The sequence below is a fragment of the Anolis sagrei genome, chromosome 5, assembly GCF_037176765.1.
Source record: "Anolis sagrei isolate rAnoSag1 chromosome 5, rAnoSag1.mat, whole genome shotgun sequence".
NCBI classification, from domain to species: Eukaryota; Metazoa; Chordata; class Lepidosauria; order Squamata; family Dactyloidae; genus Anolis; species Anolis sagrei.
The window spans coordinates 82,474,100-82,495,486 of NC_090025.1; the positions used below are offsets into that span (position 1 = coordinate 82,474,100).

A 21,387-nucleotide genomic window follows, 5' to 3' on the forward strand; every position below is an offset into this window, starting at 1 on the left:
TTAATATCTTCTGGGGAGGCCCTGCTCTCGGCCCCACCTCTATCACAAGTGAGATTGATGGGGAGGAGGAGCAGGGCCTCCTCGGTGGTGGCCCCTCACCTGTGGAATTCACTCCCTGGGGAAATTAGGTCATCGACATCCCTCCTCTCTTTTAGAAGGAAACTAAAAACATGGATATGGGACCAGGCTTTTGGGTAACCTGGCAGATAGATAAAGGACAATGATGACTAGAATTGATAGGATTTGACAATGTGGAATGAATTTACGGATTCTGAGCTGGTGAGCGTTGAGCATGAGATTGGTTTTATTGATTGTGATGTATAATTGATTGTTTTAATTCTTTTTAATTGCTGTTTATATATGTTTTATTTTATTGTTTGTGTAGGCATCAAATTGTGCCTTTTGTAAGCCGCCTTGAGTCCCCCCTTGGGGGTTGAGAAGGGAGGGGTAGAAATGCACGAAATAAATACATAAATACATAATCAAATCATGTAGAGATGGAGAACTAGGTAGACAGAGAGAGAGATTTGATGAAGTGTGGCTATAGTAATGAACTACTGAAAGTGATGGGTTCTGAGACATGTAAAGAAAACAGCAAGAAACTACAATCCAGAAAGGTGTACAAGAAAAGGGACGCCACCTTGTTCTTCTTGCAGTTGTGGGGAGAATGTGTGATCTCTTCCCTTGCTGTTGGATGTAGTCATTGTTGAGAAATTAGGGTGGTTGTAGATCAACAGCAAGGGCCAATTTATACTCCACAATGACCTCAACACACTGGGCTTTTTTAGCATCCTAAGACACTTCCCTGCTAGTCCAGCAATAGATGGGCACACTGCCCATCACACAACATCACTGAACTTATGGTAGAGGCCCTGCCCACAACTGGAGTGAACATGGGAGCCTTTCCATGCAACATGGGAGCCTTCCTGCCTGGTGCTGGCTGCAATAGAACCAGCACAGATCCGCGCCGCTTTGACGATGCTTTCCCCATGTGATGGAAGCATTATTGCCCCTCATCCCTGTTGTTTTGCCACAAAACAGCAGGGATTGCAAGGAACATTTGCCAAAAACAGTACAGAATTGCCAAGTTTTTGTCATCTATATTAACTGTGGTATAAAAATAACGAATGACAAATGGAAATAATAATAATAATAATAATAATAATAATAATAATAAATCTTTCTTTGTACCCTGCCGCCATCTCCCCGATGGGGACTCGGGCAGCTTACATGAGGCCAAGCCCAACAACGCAATACAATAAGTGAAATCAAAACATAAACGACAACATAATAACAAACTATAAAAATACAACAAACAATATAAAGTAGCAATAAAATACTTCAGGTGTGCCTTCGAGTCATTTAGTGACCGTATCATGGTGTTTTCTGGGTGAGATTTATTCAGACAGACCCATTAAAGCACCAGACCAATATTAATTAAAGTACAGTTTATTAGTTAACAATCAAAAAGGAGCCAAAAAATAACTCAAATAACTTTTTTGCAAAATACATCAGAGAAACTTTCGTAACATGCAGGTACCCCTTCCATATCCTTATTAAGATTACTTATCGCAAGGCAAGGTTGAGCGGAAAGGCTTAATGTCTTACTGACCCAATCAATGTGTGGATTTACCTTTGATAACCAATTCATTCCCAAAATCACAGTGTACCGAGGTAACCTAGTAATATCCCATGTAAATTTGCCAGAAACCCCCTGTAATTCCCAAGATATTCCTGTAGTTTCCCAAGTTACAAGACCAGATCCCAATAATCTTCCATCAGCTCCCTCCACCCATACAGTATTTTTCCTTTTAACCGCAGGAATGTTGTTTTCTAACGCAAATTGCTCGTCTATATAAGAGCCAGTGGTTCCTGAGTCCACTAACGCCAAAGTATAGATACATTCTTGTTTTTTAGTACATAGTTTAATCTGTACAAACACATGTTCCGTACTTTTGGGCATTTGTATCATTGGCCCTAATGCGCTGGACTCACTGCACACTAGGGCTGACCTTTTCCCTGCATCTTAGATGGTTTCACAGTACAATTCCGAACAAAATGCCCCCCGCCACCACAGTACAAACACAAATTCAATTGCCTTCTTCGTTCTTTCTCGGCATTAGTCAGTTTTCTATTCACCCCCAATTGCATAGGTTCCTCCTCCCCTTTAGTCGCCCCAGTGCTGGTAACTGGAAGCAACCCCATATCACGGTTTATATGACCCTTTTTTCTAAATTCTAAGCGCGCATTAATTCTAAGAACCTTGGTGACCAATTCATCCCAAGTCTTCGCAGGCTCAAGCCTAGCCAGTTCATCTTGAAGTTGGTCACTTAATCCAGCTGTGAACATTACCATAAATGCATGGTCTCCCCAGTCTAACTGATGCATTAATAACTTAAATTCGCTTAAATAGTCAACAAGAGTGCTTTTTCCCTGTTTTAAACGTACAGTGCCCACCCAGCTTTTTCCACTCTGAGTAGATCACCAAAAGCATCTTGCAATGCAGCCTTGAAATCATTCAAATTGGTCTTAATGGGACTGTTGCTTGTAATGACACTAACAGCCCACTTGGCAGCAGCACCAGAGAGTAAACTCAGCATAAAGGAAACTTTGCTAGCGTCTTTGGGTAAAGCCAGTGGAGATATTTGAGCAAAATATAACTCCACTTGAGCCAAAAAAACAGGCAAAAGGTCTCGAGAGTAGGGCTGTCCAAACACAGAAAAATTTGTTTCTAAACTCGATTCGTTTTTAGGGGGGTTTTGTGTTTCGTTAATTAAAAGAATTCCGAAATTTTCCTTTTAAAAAGTTCGATATTTACGAAATTTCGGAAATCATAAAACAATTACGAAACAATTACGAATAGACTACGAATCGATTCGTTAATGGCGGCCGCGATCGTGCAATACGCTAAAAAAACTTCTGAAGCTTCCCTCTCCCTCTGTTGTTGACTGTTGGTGTGATAATTATATTTTTTTTCACTGAGAAAACAAACAGCAACCCTAAAACTTGCACCAGACATGCGGAAATAATAATGAATCAATAACGAAACAATTTCCGAAACAATTACGAAACGAATTGGAAAAATTGGTTTCGTTTTTTATTTGCTCCTGAATGGTTCAATATCACTTCGTTATCAAAAAAAAAAACGAATTTTTAACGAATTACGAAATTACGAAACAAAACCGCCCAGCCCTACTCGAGAGCCATCAAAACGTTCTGGGAGTATAATCTGCCCTTTAGGTTGCTGCAAAGCTCCAGCCTGTAGCTGCAACACCTGATTTTTCAGCGGGTCATTCTGAGCAGCCAACTCCTCCATCGTTTTGGCCTTTGTGGTACGGGGCAGTCAGCAATCTGTTGCAAGACAGACCCATTAAAGCACCAGACCAATATTAATTAAAGTACAGTTTATTAGTTAACAATCAAAAAGGAGCCAAAAATAACTCAAAAAGGCTCAAAACACTTATTCTTCAGTGTTAAACATAAAATTACCCACAATTGGGCCAAAAAACAAGACCTGGAAAATAACCCAGATTAAACCGGAATATAATCCAGTTTAAACGTAAAGTTATGCAAACAGCAAGAAAAAGCACTCAAAACAAACGAAGGTCGTCTCAGCACACAGGAGTCGTCAGAAACACCGAGGTCATCCACCATGAGGTCAGTCCAAAATGAAGTCGGCGTCCCAAAGAAGCAAGCGTAGTGAATCCAATCCAGGTAGTAGAGGGAGAAGTCAGCATACACGAAAATCCAGTCCAGGTTTTATACAAAACGGAGAACAGCAGCTCAGCATCTAATGCATAAAGATCAACACAGGGCAATCCAGAGAAAACCCTCACAGTTCCAGCCCACCAAAGCTGTGAATAATCCGGTTTAAACTTACATTCACAGAAGTCTTCCCAAACACGTCTTCCTAAACACAGCTTCCAGGAACAGACACCCATCAACACCTTGCTGACTGCAAGGAGTCCCCATTTCCCAACCCCCACTTTTATTTACAAATCTTCCTCAGAGCTGGAACTAGCCAATGCCCTGCCAACTCCCCTAGCAGCTGAAGCCCCTTGCCCCAATTCCTCCTCTGAACTGGAATCAGACAACGCCCCACCATTTCTCCTTCCACCTGAAGCCCCTTGCCGATCTCTCCAGTCTCTCCATCTTCTATCCAAACCCATAACTCCCCAAGATTCAACCGGATCCCCAGTGTACCAATCCTCTCCTCCAGAGAAACCCACAAATGTATCGCTACTTGTGGGCTCTTCACAGACGGCCTGAACCTGCCGTACTTTAGTCCAATCCATTTCTTCATCCTCTGAACTTGCCATATCACTCTCCTCAGTCTCAGACCCATTATTCCCTGCAAAGCCCACAAATGAGTCATCATCACTGGATTCCAAATATCACCCAAATACCTGGGAGTCACTCTGGACCGTGCTCTTACCTACAAGAAGCACTGCCTGAACATCAAGCAAAAAGTGGGTGCTAGAAACAATATCATACGAAAGCTGACTGGCACAATCTGGGGATCACAACCAGATACAGTGAAGACATCTGCCCTTGTGCTGTGCTACTCTGCTGCTGAGTATGCATGCCCAGTGTGGAACACATCTCACCACACTAAAACAGTGGATGTGGCTCTTAATGAGACATGCCGCATTATCACGGGGTGTCTGCACCCTACACCACTGGAGAAATTACACTGCTTAGCCGGTATTGCACCACCTGACATCCGCCGGGAAGTAGCAGCCAATAGTGAAAGGACCAAGGCAGAGACATCTCCAGCTCATCCCCTGTTTGGGTATCAGCCAGCACGTCAACGACTTAAATCTAGTTTTCTAAGATCTACAGACACTCGCTGGAATACCTCAGCAAGCGAGAGTCCAAAAGTGGCAGGCTCAAACCCAGAACCTCAACCAATGGCTGATACCAAATGAGAGACGCCCCCCTGGGCACACAGAGGACTGGGCGACTTGGAAGGCACTGAACAGACTGTGCTCTGGCACCACAAGATGCAGAGCCAACCTTCAGAAATGGGGCTACAAAGCGGAATCCTCGACATGCGAATGTGGAGAGGAGCAAACCACTGACCACCTGCTGCAATGCAACCTGAGCTCTGCCACATGCACAATGGAGGACCTTCTTGCAGCAACACCAGAAGCACTCCAAGTGGCCAGATACTAGTCAAAGGACATTTAATCAACTACCAAACTCACACATTTTGTATTTTGTCTGTTTGCTTGCTTTGTCTGTTAGAAATGTAATATAATTGACTGGTTGCCCTGACACGACAAATAAATAACTGGATTCCATACGTATTTCCCGGATCCGCTTTCGCTGTTGCTCCTCATTGGAGTCTTGCTCATGAGTAGTCTTTCTTCCCCTCCTAATACTCTCAGTTGTATCACTACTCGAAGATTCCATCACAACACATGGGGTGCAATGACCCCATGTGATAAAGTCATTACACAGTAACATCCTGTTGAATTCTGGGGTTCATAGTTTGGTGAGTCATTACAGCATTCTGGTGGAGAATTCCAAAAAGCTTTCCCTAAACTTCAAATCCCATCATTCCATGGATGGTGACCACCAGGTCAGTTAAAGTAGAATTATCGCCCTGTAACCATAGGTTTTCTAACCCTGAGTCACTACAGCAATTAGACACAGGCAGAGAACACATTGAGGGCAAAAACACAACTAAATTTATATCCATATTGAAGTTAATTTAAAGTGCTGGTACAGGGGAGGAATATTTAATCCTCCAATTGACTCCAATTCTCAGTATTCTTGGTTTAGAAGGTGATGTGGTTCCTACCTTGTGTTACCAGTTATTTACATAACTGTTTCTCATATCTTTTTCAGAATGTGACTGTAACCTTTTGGGTATAGATCCAGTAAAATGTGTATCCGGTGAAGGCCTTTGCATGTGTGACCAGTTATCTGGAGCATGCTCTTGCTTGCCCCATGTGAGAGGCACCAAGTGTGACCAATGTGCTCCTGGATACTGGAACATGACCCAGGGAACTGGATGTCACTCCTGTGGCTGCATTCTGAAGCACTCCCAAAATAGCCTCTGTGATCAGGCAAGGTTATTCAATTAATTATTAGTATATTCGTTATATACATATACATAGCCGTCACCGTGTTGCTGTGGCCCAGTCTGTGTATATGTGTTTTGTGTCGGTCTATGTGTGTGTATATATGTGTATATATGTGTGTTTGTGTATATATATGTGGTTTTGTGCATGCGTTGTAATGGGTTTTTTTTTTTGCTTTTTAAGTCTCTTCTGCTGTGTTTTTCAGTGTTTTTTTTTTTTTTGAGTGATGGTCACTTGTTGGCCTGATTGCGTATTGTGTCCAAATTTGGTGTCAATTCATCCAGTGGTTTTTGAATTATGTTAATCCCACAAATGAACATGTCTATAAATAGTGAAGAATCACCTCTATATATATATAAATGCTCTGTGCATAATGAGTACCTTAAAAACAAAAGAACCAATGAACAAAATCACACCAAATTTGGCAACAAAATGTCTCACAACACAAGGAGTGGACATCACTCAAAAAATTATGATTTTGTCATTTGGGAGTTGTAGTTGCTGGGATTTATAGTTTACTTACAATCAAAGAGCATTCCGAACTCCACCAACAACGGAAGTGAACCAAACTTGGCACACAGAACTCTCATGACCAACAGAAAATACTGGAAGGGTTTGGTGGACACTGACCTTGAGTTTGGGAGTTGTAGTTCACCTACACCCAGAGACTACCGTGGACTCAAGCAATGATGGATCTGGACCAAACTTGGCATGAATATTCCATATGCCCAAATATGAACACAGGTGGAGTTTGGGGGAAATAGATCTTGACATTTGGGAGTTGTAGTTACTGGGATTTATAGTTCACCTACAATCAAAGAGCGTTCTGAACCCCAACAACGACAGAATTGGGGCAAACTCCCCACACAAAACCCCCATGACCAACAGAAAATACTTAAGGTCATCCAGTCCATCTCCCTTCACCAGGGCAAGAAAACATAATCAAAGCCCTCCTGACAAAGAGCCATCCAGCCACAGATATAGATATGATGCACAGACACACAATAGTATCATAGATTTGAAAGGGACCCCGGAAGAAGGACAATTATAGGGTTGTTGTAGGTTTTTTTCAGGCTATATGGCCATGCTCTAGAGGCATTCTCTCCTGACGTTTCGCCTGCATCCTCAGAGGTAGTGAGGTCTGTTGGAACTAGGAAAATGGGTTTATATATCTGTGGGAAGACCAGGGTGGGACAAAGGCCTCTTGTCTGCTGGAGCTAGGTGTGAATGTTTCAACTGACCACCTGATTAGCATTTGATAGCCTGGAAGTGCCTGGAGCAATCTTTTGTTGAGAGGTGATTTGCTGTTCCTGATTGTATGTTGCATGTTCCAGTGTAGGCAAACCAGACACTCTCCTCAACAACACTGACAAAGAAGCAGCAAGAAATACTGTTTACCCACAAGCATAAAGAAATTGCATATATTAGAAATTACACTTTCTCATTACTTTATTTTCCAGATAAACAGACTGGGCCACAGCAACGCATGGCAGGGGATGGCTAGTGGCCTTATAAACTAACACATGGACGAGGATCCCTGTGGGTCTATATTATGTTAATCCCACAAACTAACATTATATTTTTATATAATATTTTTATTATTTTCATCTTATTTACATAAAAAGAGTGAAAGCAATAAATCTTTGAGAAGGAAAGTAGGAAAATAGAGGAATACGGTAAATTTAGAGAAGGGGAAGAGAAAAAGAAAAAAACAGAAAAGAACTTAGGGGTATTTAACTTGCTTCCAGGTTCTACCAGGATGTCACAATTATTTTTCTTTTTTCCTTATCCTTACTCGCCTTGTCTTCGGTTCGTTTTGATGTTTCCTTTGACATACTGACACAAAAAATTTCACACAACACAACAAAACCTCAAAGAACGGACTGGAAAAAATTCTGGAATTTGTAAGAAGAGAAAACAAAGAAATATATATATCAGAAATCGATAAACATTATGTGCTGGTACGGCTGTACCAGGAGCTCCAACTTCTTTTCCTTTCTATTGAGTGTTTGCATGTATTCCAAAGATTAATGCATTTTGCAATAAGGTAGCTTCCCTTGGTTTGCAATAATAGGGCCAATGACCCATCAATTATCATTATGTTCTTTAGTTCCGCCCCTTTTTCTGGGTTAAGGAGGGGAAAAGGGGACCTCTAGTTCAGTTCACACAGAGAAGCCTTTCCTACAGGACGTGAATCAGTTCCACTTGTAGAAAGCTTCGTCTTTTACAGCTTTGCTGGGGGGATCCAGTCCCACAGCTCTACAGAGAACTACAACATAGCCTTTGTTGGGGAATTTAGTTCCACAACTCTACAACCAGCCTTCGCTGGGAATTGAAAGCCTTCTTTCCTCTTGGAAATCTACTAAAGGACTCTGTTTGGTAAGGACCACTCATGGCAGACATAACGCAATTTGGACCCGATGTAGGGGCCCACACCAGAAGAGCTTAAATCAGATTGCCCAGGGAGGGGTCAAGGATTTCCCTTGTGGGAGGAAGAAACAGTTTATGAAGAAAGTTGCCTGTCCCTTGTGGACAAGATTTAAGCAGGCTACCAGTCGATTCAAAGCCTTGAAATATTTGTTTGATTTATTGAAGATTTAAGCATCAATAAAAACTTTTTTGAACTTTCTAAGTCTTTAAAAGAACTTTGTGTGAGGAAATCCGAAAGGCCTCTCAGCCGAGGCACCCCCGGTATCCCTTTGAGCATTCAGAAAACACGTCCTGTCTACAGACTCTTTCACAGGCCCAGCGCGTGACAGCACACATTACATTTATATTTATATAGATTAAAAGAATTCAATCCAACCCATTCTTAAAGCAAGAGGGGATGGCAGATGTGTATAAGAAAATCTGTATCAAGATAAGAAGGAGCAAAATGAAATGAAAAATGACAAGACTGTGTTTGTGTTGATCATACAGTTTTGTGGAAGTAACAAGCTATAGTTTGGTACTCACTGGTGTGGAGGCCAGGGGCTGAATCTATGACTTCATCACAGGATCAGTTTTAACCATCCTATGATGCTTTTGTCCCAGTTGAGCCATGGAGCTCAACTCCGCCCATCAGATGGCACAGGTTCACTTCTGGCAGGGCTCCGTGGCTCAACTGGGGCACAAGCACCTACGCCACTGTGCCAGCAACACAGGTGCCTTCCCATGTTCCTTTAGGAACAATGATGTTAGTGCGTGTGATAGGGAAGCATTGTCACTGATGGGCATCAGGAATGCCCCACCGATTTGCCACGGATGATGGCAAATCAGCACAGGGAACTTCACCAATGTGATGAGGTTGTGTGTGGAGTATTCCTACGTTTTGAGCCAAAGAGGATATAATTAATTGTACTGACTTGTGAGTGACAGCAGAAAAACTAACACAAGTATTCCAGATTTTGAGATAACAGATCAATAAGGGAAAATAAGTGTCTGCAAATAAATAAGTCAGCAGTTTAAGCAAAATGTATTTGGAGAACAGATAGAAAGACAATTCATCCATCTTCTTAACTGTAAACTCTTTACAGGTTACAGGTCAGTGTTCATGTAAACTGGGCTATACTGGCAGACATTGTGATGTATGTGATGGAAACTCTTTTGGTGATCCTCAGATCCAGTGTATTTGTAAGTAGACTTTTGCAAGTTTTAATCTTATTATTATTATTATTATTATTATTAGCTGTGCCCGCCACACATTGCTGTAGCCAACCTTCTCTCCCTCTTTCTCTCCTTCTTTCCCTCCTTTCTTCCCTTTTCTTCTTTCCTTCTCTCCTTTCCTTCCTTCTCTACTCTTTCCTTCCTTCCCCCCTTTTCCTTTTCCTTCTATTTTCCCTCTTTTCTTCATTCTCTACCTCCTTCCTTCGCTTTTTGCTTCCATCCTTCCTTCTCTCCTTTCTCTTTCTTCATTCTCTACCTCTTTCCTTCCTTCCTTCGCTTTTTGCTTCCATCCTCCCTTCTCTCCTTCCCTCCCTCTTTCTCTTCTTTCCCTCTTTCCTTTGCTCTCTCTTTCCTTCCTTTTCTTTTTTCTTTTCTTTTCTGTTCTTCCTTCCTTCTCTCTTTCCTTCCTTCCTTCCTCCCCTTTTCTTTTCCTTCTGCTTTCTCTCCTTTCTTCATTCTCTACCTCTTTCCTTCCTTCCTTCACTTTTTGCTTCCATCCTCCCTTCTCTTTTCTTCCCTCCCTCTTTCTCTTCTTTCCCTCTTTCCTTTGCTCTCTCTTTCCTTCCTTTTCTTTTTTCTTTTCTTCTGTTCTTCCTTCCTTCTCTCTTTCCTTCCTTCCTCTCCTTTTCTTTTCCTTCTGCTTTCTCTCCTTTCTTCCTTCTCTACCTCTTTCCTTCCTTCGTTCTTTGCTTCCATGCTCCCTTCTCCCTTTCATTCTTTGTTCCCCTCCCTCTCTCTCTCTCTCTCTTTCTTTCTTTCTTTCTTTTCTCCCCTTCCCTCCCACTTTCTTCCTTTTTTCTCTATTGTCATTTAGCTTTTGGGGGCTTTTTAAGTCCCTTCTGCTGTGTTTTTCAGTGTTTTTATGAGTGACGGACATACATTGGGTTGTTAGGTGTCTTGTGTCCAAATTTGGTGTCAATTCCCCAAGTGGTTTTTGAGTTATGTGAATACCACAAACAAACATTACATTTTTTATTTATATAGATTATTACGTAATAGTAATAATAAATAATAAAACCCCCAAATTATTGTTTTAAATAGAATATGGCTTTTACTTTAATACAGAGTTAAATTATTGCTTTAGTGAGCCAAAAATTGCTTTGCTTCTTGCATGTTGACCAGCATATCAACCTCTGTTGTTTGATACAAAGATGATCTCCCATTGCTTTTGTCCCCACCAGCTTGCAAGTGTCACAAAGAGGGAACCCTGAAGCCCGAGTGTGATAAAGACACTGGAGCATGCTACTGCCGTGTTGGGATCACTGGGCAGTTCTGCGACCAGTGTGCCCGGGGTTATGACCAGGACTTTCCATCCTGCACCCGCTGTCACATCTGCTTCAATCAGTGGGATAATGTAATGACTTCTCTATCTCAGAAAATCCAAACCTTAATGAGATTTGCTGCAACACTAGGAGACAAGAAGAACACAATGCCGGGCTGTGATATGGACCTCAGGGGCCACGAAAATACAATTTCTGAGATAGAAAGGATATTAAGAAGCCCTATCGTGTCATCAGAGGTGCTCTCAGACATTAAAAAGGATCACGAACACATTCGGTAAAATTGGTTCCTTGTAACAGGATGTAGCTCAGTTGTCATGTAAGACTATTATAGTTACAAATATTATCTCTCGTACTAGTCTGGTCATAGACTTAAGCAACTGGAAGCCTACCTGCAGTCTATGGCTCCTTCTACATTTCCATATAATCCAGATTATCAAAGTAGGTAAAGGTAAAGGTAGTCCCCTGACATTAAGACCAGTCATGTCTGACTCTGGGGTGTGGTGCTCATCTACATTTCTAAGCCGAAGAGCCAGCGTTGTCCGTAGACACCTCCAAGGTCATGTGGCCGGCATGACTGCATGGAGCGCCGTTACCTTCCCGGCGGAATGGTACCTATTGATCTACTCTCATTTGCATGCTTTCGAACTACTAGGTTGGCAGAAGCTAGGGCTGACAGCGGAAGCTCACGCCGCTCCCCGGAATTGAACCTGCGACCTTTCGATCAACAAGCTCAGCAGCTCAGTGCTTTAACCCACTGCGCCACCGGGGGCTCCCGTGATCATCCATATTATAAAGTAGATCATCCATATTATCTGCTTTGAACTGGATTATATGAGTCTACACTGCCATATAATCCAGTTCAAAGCAGATAATCTAGATTTTATATGGCAGTGTAGAAGGGGCCTATGTTTCACCTCCAAACGTTTCACAGTTAACCCCTCCAACAAAGATCCTGACACTTGGGAAGTTACTTTTTAAATTAATTTCTCCTTGTTATTGATTATTAACCTTGAGAAACAGTTTGTTGCAGATATTTATCACAGTGTATTGTCGAAGGCTTTCATGGCCAGAATCACTCAGTTCTTGTGGGTTTTTTCGGGCTATATGGCCATGTTCTAGAGGCATTTCTCCTGACGTTTCGCCTGCATCTATGGCAAGCTTCCTCAGAGGTGAGGTCTGCTGGAGCTGGGAAAAAAGGGGTTTATATATCTGTGGAATGACCAGGGTGAGACAAAAGGCTTTTGTAAGTTGGGCTGGGTGTGAATCTTTCAACTGACCACCTTGATTAGCATACAATGGGCTGACTGTGCCTGGAGCAAACTCTTCTTGAAGGGTGATTAGATGTCCCTGCCTGTTTTTCTCCCTGCTGTTTTTGCTGTTGCAATTTTAGAATTTTTTAATACTGGTAGCCAGATTTTCTTCATTTTCATGGTTTCTTCCTTTCTGTTGAAATTGTCCACATGTTTGTGGATTTCAATGGCTTCTCTGTGTAGTCTGACATGGTGGTTGTGAGAGTGGTCCAGCATTTTTGTGTTCTCAAATAAAATGCTGTGTCCACAAACATGTGGAAATCCACATTGCAACAGCAAAAACAGCAGGGAGAAAAACAGGCAGGGACATCTAATCACCCTTCAAGAAGAGTTTGCTCCAGGCACAGTCAGCCCATTGTATGCTAATCAAGGTGGTCAATTGAAAGATTCACACCTAGCCCAACTTACAAAAGCCTTTTGTCTCACCCTGGTCATTCCACAGATATATAAACCCCTTTTTTCATAGCTCCAGCAGACCTCACCTCTGAGGAAGCTTGCCATAGATGCAGGCGAAACGTCAGGAGAAATGCCTCTAGAACATGGCCATATAGCCCGAAAAAACCCACAAGAACTGAGAGATTTATCACAGTGTCTAGGGGCGGTTCCAGACAGTGGCAAAGTCTGCTTCGACCCAGGTTATTTCCTCTTTCATTGTTCAGTACTTACTCTTACTTTGAAAGTAGTTGTTAAAGTCCAGAAACTTTATTTTTGTGGTTGCCACAAACTATGTTGAATTGCTTGAGACTATTCATTGAAAAACTATAACAAAATGTGCTGCAGAATGTCCCACAAAAACAAAGTTTTTGCAGTTTAATAAACTTTTTCCATCTCTTTATGATAGAACCAATTAGCAATAACATTTATAACCCGGGGACAAAAATCGTGTTACCTGTTGTCATGTCATTGCAACCTCATTGCCAAGAGGGAATAACTCCTTAGAGGTTAACGGTGTTATGTGAAGTGTGTTATTTCCCAGCTCTAATAAATACAATATTATGCCCTTTAGCTACTTTCACCTGGTCTGTAGCACAAAGGGCTCACTTGTTCAGCGGCATGAACAGCAAAGGGGCCTTTTACAGAGTGTTTTGCTTATTTTGTACCCCAGTTGCTCATTTATTGCACAAATCAACTTATGAAGGAATAGCATAAACAAGTGAGGTGCCTAAAGGAAAGGCTTTGCAAAAGGCTTGGTTCCTATCAGGCTGAGCATAAACAGCAACCTTAGTGGGGGAAAATGCTGGGGTCCATATTTACAAATAAATTAATAATAATAATAATAATAATAATAATAATAATAATCTTTATTTGTACCCCGCCACCATCTCCCCAATGGGGACTCGGAGCGGCTTACATGAGGCCAAGCCCAAACAACAAGTACAGTTAAGAACAATTGAATGCAAACCGAAAACGCAAACAATAAACAACATCATAATTACATAAAACATATGAATATACAACAATATAAAATTACAGTAAACACAAACAATGGGTGGGCTACATGTAATGGTTAAAAGAAGAACTAATTAAAACTGATTAAAAACTTGGGTGAGCTCTTGTTAGCTCTTGGCAAGGTCAGGTCTTAGAACAGGCATAAAGAACTAGTAGCTTGCCTGATAGTGGCTATTTAAAAAGTTCTTAAATTATATATATGTATAGATAGATATGGATAGAGATAGAGATATAGGTATAGGTATAGATATGTGTATAGATACAGATATGATATAGATATAGATGGAGCCCCTGGTGGCGCAGTGGGTTAAAGCACTGAGCTGCTGAACTTGTTGACCGAAAGGTCGCAGGTTCAAATCCTGGGAGCAGCATGAGCACCCACTGTTAGCCCCAGCTTCTACCAATCTAGTAGTTCGAAAACATGTGAGTAGATCAATAGATACCACTCCAGCGGGGAGGTAACGGCGCTCCTTGCAGTCATGCCAGCCACATGACCTTGGAGATGTCTACGGACAATGCCGGCTCTTCGGCTTAGAAATGGAGATGAGCACCACACCCCAGAGTCAGACATGACTGGACTTAATGTCAGGGGACTATCTTTACCTTTACCTTACAGATATGATATAGATATAGATGGAGCCCCTGGTGGCGTAGGGGTTAAAGCACTGAGCTGCTGAACTTGTTGACCAAAAGGTCGCAGGTTCAAATCCTGGGGGTGGCGTGAGCACCCGCTGTTAGCCCCAGCTTCTGCCAACCTAGCAGTTTGAAAACATGCAAATGTGAGCAGATCAATAGGTACCACTCCAGCGGGGAAGGAACGGCGCTCCTTGCAGTCATGCCAGCCATATGACCTTGGAGGTGTCTACGGACAACGCCGGCTCTTCGGCTTAGAAATGGAGATGAGCACCACACCCCAGAGTCGGACACGACTGGACTTAATGTCAGGGGGAAAATCTTTACCTTTACCTATAGATATAGATATAGACAGTATTCTGGTTTTAAATAGATAAATGTGCAATGACTAATGCAAACTAATAGGATTATTATTATTGTTATTATTATTATTATGGATTAATACCCCTCCTTTTCTCTGCCAAAGGATCCTCAAAGTGGCTAGCAATAAAAACCATCATAATGTGTGAATTAAAATCTAACACGCACAAACATGGAAATGGTATCAAACATTGGAAGAATTAAAATTCAACAGTTAGAACCATTAAAACAACTTAAGATACATAAAAACACTACACAACATCCCCAACTCGATTTTTAAAAGTTTCTCCTTTAGGCTGAGATTATTTGTATCTGGATCGAATGCATAGCTCACATGCTAATTCTAGGTAAAATGTCTTTACTCTGAACATTACCTCTTAGATGGCTACTGATCTGATATTCTTTTTAGACAAAAGGTTTCACAAATGTATCTGCCACCTGATTTTCTGGATCACTTTCCTGACCTAAGTGGGATGATAGAAGACATAAGGAGAGATGCTGATAACCTGTCGGAAACATTGAAAAAGAGAAGTGATTTGCATCACAGAATGAATGACCTGCACCTCCAAGGTAAGGCCAAGAATTAAGTATCATAACATTACTACTACTACTACTACTACGACTATTTTACTGACACAAAAACACAGTATGTCATAGCAAATGAGATCTATATGCTGGATTTCGTATCACAAAATCACAAGTCGAACACTTCCCAAGCGTCTAGGACTGTGTGATGTATTTTCGAATGATGCGCGCAGATCCAAGTAAGGTGGCCTTTTGCAGTTGACAGATCAAGATTTTGTCAATGTTTATGGTTTCCAAATGCCAGCTGAGATCTTTTGGCATGGCACCTAGTGTGCCGATGACCACTGGGACCACCTGTACTGGTTTACACCAGAGCCTTTACAGTTCTATTTTGGGGTCCTGATAATGGCTGAGTTTTTCCTGTTGTTTTTCCTCAATGCGACTGTCACTTGGTATGGCGATCTCAATAATCCATTTTTTTTCTTTTCCACAATCGTGATGTCTGGTGTATTATGTTCCAAAACTTTGTCAGTCTGGATTCGAAAGTCCCACTATATTTTTGCATGTTCATTTTCCACTACCTTTGCAAATTTATGATCCCACCAATTCTTTACTGCTGGTAGGTGGTACTTGTGACAGAAGTTCCAGTGAATCATTTGGGCCACAGAGTTGTGCCTTTGTTTGTAGTCCATTTGTGCGATTTTCTTGCAACAGCTGAGGATATGATCCATGGTTTCATCAGCTGATGAAATTATTATTATTATTATTATTATTATTATTATTATTATTAGATACACAACAAGATTAGTACACAGCATACAAGATAACTATGCTGACTTTTGTGTTGGGTCACACATCAGACACTTCCAAAGTGTCTAGGACCGTGATGGTGAACCTATGACACGTGTGTCAGCACTGACACGCATGGCTATTTTTGATGACACACGGCCACATACAAAGAAGTACACCTTATAAGAGTCAATCTAATTCCATCCTTAAACTTGTAAAAGGCTCTACAAATTTAACATCTGCACGTTTGAGCATTGTTCACTCCATAACTCAGCATGGAATATATATTTTTCTTATTGAAACTATAAATATTGCAAAATTATGGGGGGGGGGGATTCTCGAAGTTGACACCCCACCCAAGTTATGCTCAGGTTTTTGGCAAATTTTGACACACCAAGCTCAAAAGGTTGCCCATCACTGGTCTAGGATTATGTGATGTATCTGCGAATCGATGGCCTTTTGCAGCTGACTGATAGTGATTTTGTCAGCACTGATTATTTTTAAGTGCTGGCCAAAGTCTTTAGGCATCACCACTGGGTCCACCTTTATTGGCTTGGGCCAGAGTCTTTGCAGTTTAATAATAATAATAATAATAATAATAATAATAATAATAACTTTATTTATACCCCGCCACCATCTCCCCAAGGGACTTGGAGCGGCGTACATGAGGCCTAGCCCAACAACACATCACAACAGAAAAGCAATAACAACAATACAAAGCAATACAAAATAATATAAATCACATAAACAATAGCACAGAGAATTTAAAATCTTATGGCCAAGCCAGATGTAATGATTTAAAATTTAAAAAATAACGCTGGGTATGACAAGATAACGGCGCTCCATGCAGTCATGCCGGCCACATGACCTTGGAGGTGTCTATGGACAACGCTGGCTCTTCGGCTTAGAAATGGAGATGAGCACCACACCCCAGAGTCAGACATGACTGGACTTAATGTCAGGGGACGACCTTTACCTTTACCTTTATGACAAGATAGGATATATCTTGTAGGAAGGTTTTTAAAAAGTGAGGGTTTTAAAAAGTGAGGGGTACAGTCCAACGCAACCAAATGGATAAAGTGCATTTGTAAGGACATTTTGCTGGGAGTTGTTCCTTTATTCCAGGAAGGCACACTGGAATAGCCACATTTTCAGGCTCCTCTTAAAGACTACCAATGTTGGGGCATGCCTGATATCCTTTGGAAGTGTGTTCCAGAGTCAGGGGGCCACCACCGAGTAGGCCCTCTCCCTCGTCCCCACCAATCACACCTGTGGGGGAGGCAGGAGCGTGAGCAGTTTGATCTTTAAATCCTAGTATCATGTTGTTGTTGTTGTTGTTGTTCAAAGAGGGGGTTTACTATTTAACTTTTAAAGGCGGCATGGGGAATGTCTTTCCACTAGGAACTTGATTCCAAGCCATATTGAACAGCTTCCATTACCCATAGTGAAAGATTTGTTCGTCAGGAATTCACAAAGCAGTGAAGACAGTACAATTCAGATCAGTAAGCTTACAGACCATAGAGAAATTACAATATAGATATCAAAACAACCAAAAGCTGTTCAATACAAGAAGCAAACTGAAAATTGAGGTGTAATCCTTCACTAAGGGTGTGCCTACATTGTAGAATTAGTGCAGTTTGACACCATTTTAACTGGCATAGCTCAGTGATGTGGAATCATTGGAGTTGTAGTTCGCTGGGTACTACCAACTCTTTGGCAGAAAAGGCAAAATATCTTATAAAACTATAGCATCCAAGGTATGTAACTGTACTGCATAGACAAACCAGCTTCAAGACCACTTTCAAGCAATCCTGAAATGTCGCACATAAGAAAGTGCTACTTAGAGATCTCTATCCCATTCACAGTTCCTTTATTTGATGTATGTTACCCACTGTTTCCTTTAAATGACTGTGCTATTTAATTCAGATTTGCTCAAGAAAATAAGGAATTATTATCGAATAATGTTGTCTGCTGGAGAGAGAATCAACAGAGCAAAGTCTGCCTTAACAGATGGAGCGAAAACCCAGAGCAGTATACTTACAATGATGGAAGATTTGGCCACAAAAGGAAGTATTGCGTTGAATCAAGTGAAGATGTTCACAACTTCAGATATTGAGAATCTAAATGAGAAGGTAAGATTATTAATTAGTTCAATATATTATATCTTTATGGGCCAATGTAAAGAAACATTGCCACCATCTAATTCACGAATAGTAATGTGTGATACAATAGTAGCAATTCCGGCAGGATTCATATACGGGTATGTGCATTTTATTTTTTTCATGGTTCAAATTGCCCTGAGAAATAGGATGCTGACTCCTTTGGAAAGCCTGGTAAACTTTCATATATGTCCATTCAGATATGCTTCATTGTAACCATTCTCATGCTGTTAAGTGATTTCAGTTCCACTAAATTGTGGGTTCAGAAACCCGGAGTGCCCCAGCTACTTTCAAAATGCCAAATCAGGTCACAGATAAGTAGAAGGCAAAAGCAGAAGTCTTTAATTCTCAGTGGCTAAAGATGATACCAGCAGAGCGAGTGCTCAAAGTACTGCCATTCCCCAACTGTGAACACATGAGTTATTTATAGTAGTAAACGGGAGGGGAAGGGGGGAGTTATTTATAGTAGTACAGAAAAATTTAAAATTGCCGTGCTGACTTCCCATTGGTCTTGGAAGGTGCTGGCTAGGATCCACAGCCTCATTAGGGGAGGTGTGGGTCTGCTTCTGGGCCAACCAGAGATGAAGTGGGTGTAAGATTTGGGAAGGTGTGTAAAATTACTGCCACCAATTTGCGAAGTCTGCACGCACCAGTTGTACAATTGTGCCAATTGCTAAGGTGCTGCAATTCCAACAACAGACAGGGTATAGGGTTTTTAACTTTAAAGAACCCACCCACTGTCACCAATTATATAGACTGTTCTATAATTCTGCCACCAATTATACAGGTGTGAATGGTTATGGATGTAATTAAGGTAACTGCCACCAACGTGAGGTATTGCCGATGAGAACTGGCTCCCCAGACGCAGATAAATGGAGATGACACGGTCTTCAACAAAAGTTAATAAGTTTATTTTGTACAAAGCATATGGTTGCAGGCTGTTAAATAACTTGGAATTGCTTTGAATAACTTATAGAACTTGGAATGTAACTTGGTTTGCAATACAGTTCACTCTTCTCGATGACACAACTTGCAATTGTCTTTTACTGTAGTGAAACACTTTAATAACAATGTTTCCTGAGGTGAATAGCCTTCTAATTTGATCCTTCTTGATCAAATCCTAGATCTCTAGTTCTATCCTAACTAGTGATCTAAACTAGCTTCCCTTAGTCCTCTCTGACTAATGGAACTAACTAGGTTTCCCCCTTCAGCCTTCCTAGACTGAAGAAACCTCTGGCTATTCACATACACTGCTTCTTCACTCTCCACTATCCTCTCTCAACTGCTAACTCCGAACTCCTAACTCCCAACTCCTAAACTGAACTGCTTCTTTTCAAAAACGCAGATAACATTTTCTTGCTAGGCTCTGCCCACTTCTCTCTCTCCTGCCTGGTCTCCATGGCAACACCACTGTGGATACAACCAGTTAGCTCTAGCTTCAGCTACTGTTACCAAACAAATATATTATAACAGTTAAACATATACACAGTATCAATAACTTCTGCACAGTGGGAAATTTAATAAATTGTCTCAGTTTTGTGTCTATTGTGAGTCCTTCTCAGAAACTTGGTGCATCTGGCTCGAATGCAGTTTGAGGAAAAGTTAATGTGGGTCACAATGCCAGGGCTCTGCCATTATTCCGGCAGAGGTGAACCAAACAATTTAATTAAATCAGCACTTACTGTCTGGTTGCTTTAATAGTCCAAAACATTTGAGCTTGGCAAACAAATCCTGCTCACCTATTAACTTGGCAATTCCATACACACAGGGAAATCCAGCCTTTTACATCACAGAGCTCACCAACCCCTCTTACAGAAGAGCCTACATGCTGGCTAGATTTAACATCATGCCATCGCCGCTCCATAGAGGAAGACTCAATGGCCTCCCGAGCGACAAGAGGGTCTGCCTCTGCAGCACAGGACAGCTAGACTCCATACCGCATATTCTCCTGCACTGTCCACTCTACCAGGAGCTAAGATCCAGTCTGCTAACACAAGTTTTAGACTCACTGAAGAACCGCAGCGATTCTGACAAAGTGATTTTGCTTTTAAATTGCCAGGACTTTAGCTGCTGCCTTTCAGTGGCAAGATTCCTGAATGAAGTCTGCAAACTGAATGTGTAGCAAACGAGAAGCCCTTTTTTATTATGTGTACTATTTTTTATACTCTCTGCCATGTTATGCCAATAAAGGCTTATTGTATTGTATTGTATTGTAGTCCAAAACATAAAACATAAAGATAGCACTCAGCCACAGAATACAAAACAAAAACTGACAGCAAACACTGTTGCAGGTCCAAGATAAAACTGTAGTCAAAAGGTCCAGTCCAGCGGTAAAACACCGAGAGTTCAATGAGCAAAGTCCAGGAATCAAAAGTCTATACCGTAGTCAAAAGTCAGTCCAGAGATTCAATGTTCCAAGAGTACAGGAGACAGGTCAAGATACCGAAAATGCACAAACCTGGGGGGAAACCAGCAGCGTCTACCACCAAAATAAGACAAATACTTTCTCCCGAAGATCAGTCCCAAGGCTAGCTCCTTATATCCAGAAACACCCAGCTGCAACCTACCTCTTTCATACCTCCACCTTTAATTGCTTTCACCCATGAACTCTTACTTATTACTCAACCCTTTAGTACTAAGACTTATATTAACCCTTCCATCACCAACTGCTAGGCCTACCACCAACAACACTGCAGAACATGATACCTGACAATGTGTCCTGATGGTCCAGTGCCAGCTTGACAAAGGAGGTGCTGGCCGATGCCCAAAAGGTGCAGTTACATACAATGGATAATTCCCAGAGGCAAGTTCCCAGGAAGAGGACAAAAAAGGCATCTTCTGTGGCCTCTGGTTTGCTCTGTTGTCAGGGGTGTGTGAACATTGTTAAGTGATTAACAATGTTAATCACTTAATTCAGTTTGGGGCATTGTTCCTTGGAGTACAAGGTGTGGTGATGCAACATTTCAGTGAGATTCATGAAAGGTTACTTTGCAGGCAAAGAGAAAAATCCAATGTGCTGTCTGTATATCCACAGATAATTCATATATTTTATATAATTCATATTGTGAAGAGGTATGATTTCTTGATAACAATGCAACATGGCAATTTCCTGGATTGCATGATCACAAACAAAATTGACAGTACA

The 21,387-nt window shown here is 41.4% G+C and overlaps 1 protein-coding gene across 1 annotated transcript in view; it reads left to right on the plus strand.

The window, feature by feature from the left end:
• Positions 1-21,387, plus strand: part of LAMB4 (laminin subunit beta 4) — a 104,058-nt gene that overhangs the window by 62,858 nt on the left and 19,813 nt on the right. The window contains exons 23-27 of the mRNA XM_067468481.1: positions 5,854-6,074; positions 9,605-9,701; positions 10,916-11,291; positions 15,179-15,339; positions 18,010-18,215. Of these exons, the coding sequence (XP_067324582.1) occupies positions 5,854-6,074; positions 9,605-9,701; positions 10,916-11,291; positions 15,179-15,339; positions 18,010-18,215 (1,061 nt within the window). The remainder of the gene's footprint in view (positions 1-5,853; positions 6,075-9,604; positions 9,702-10,915; positions 11,292-15,178; positions 15,340-18,009; positions 18,216-21,387) is intronic.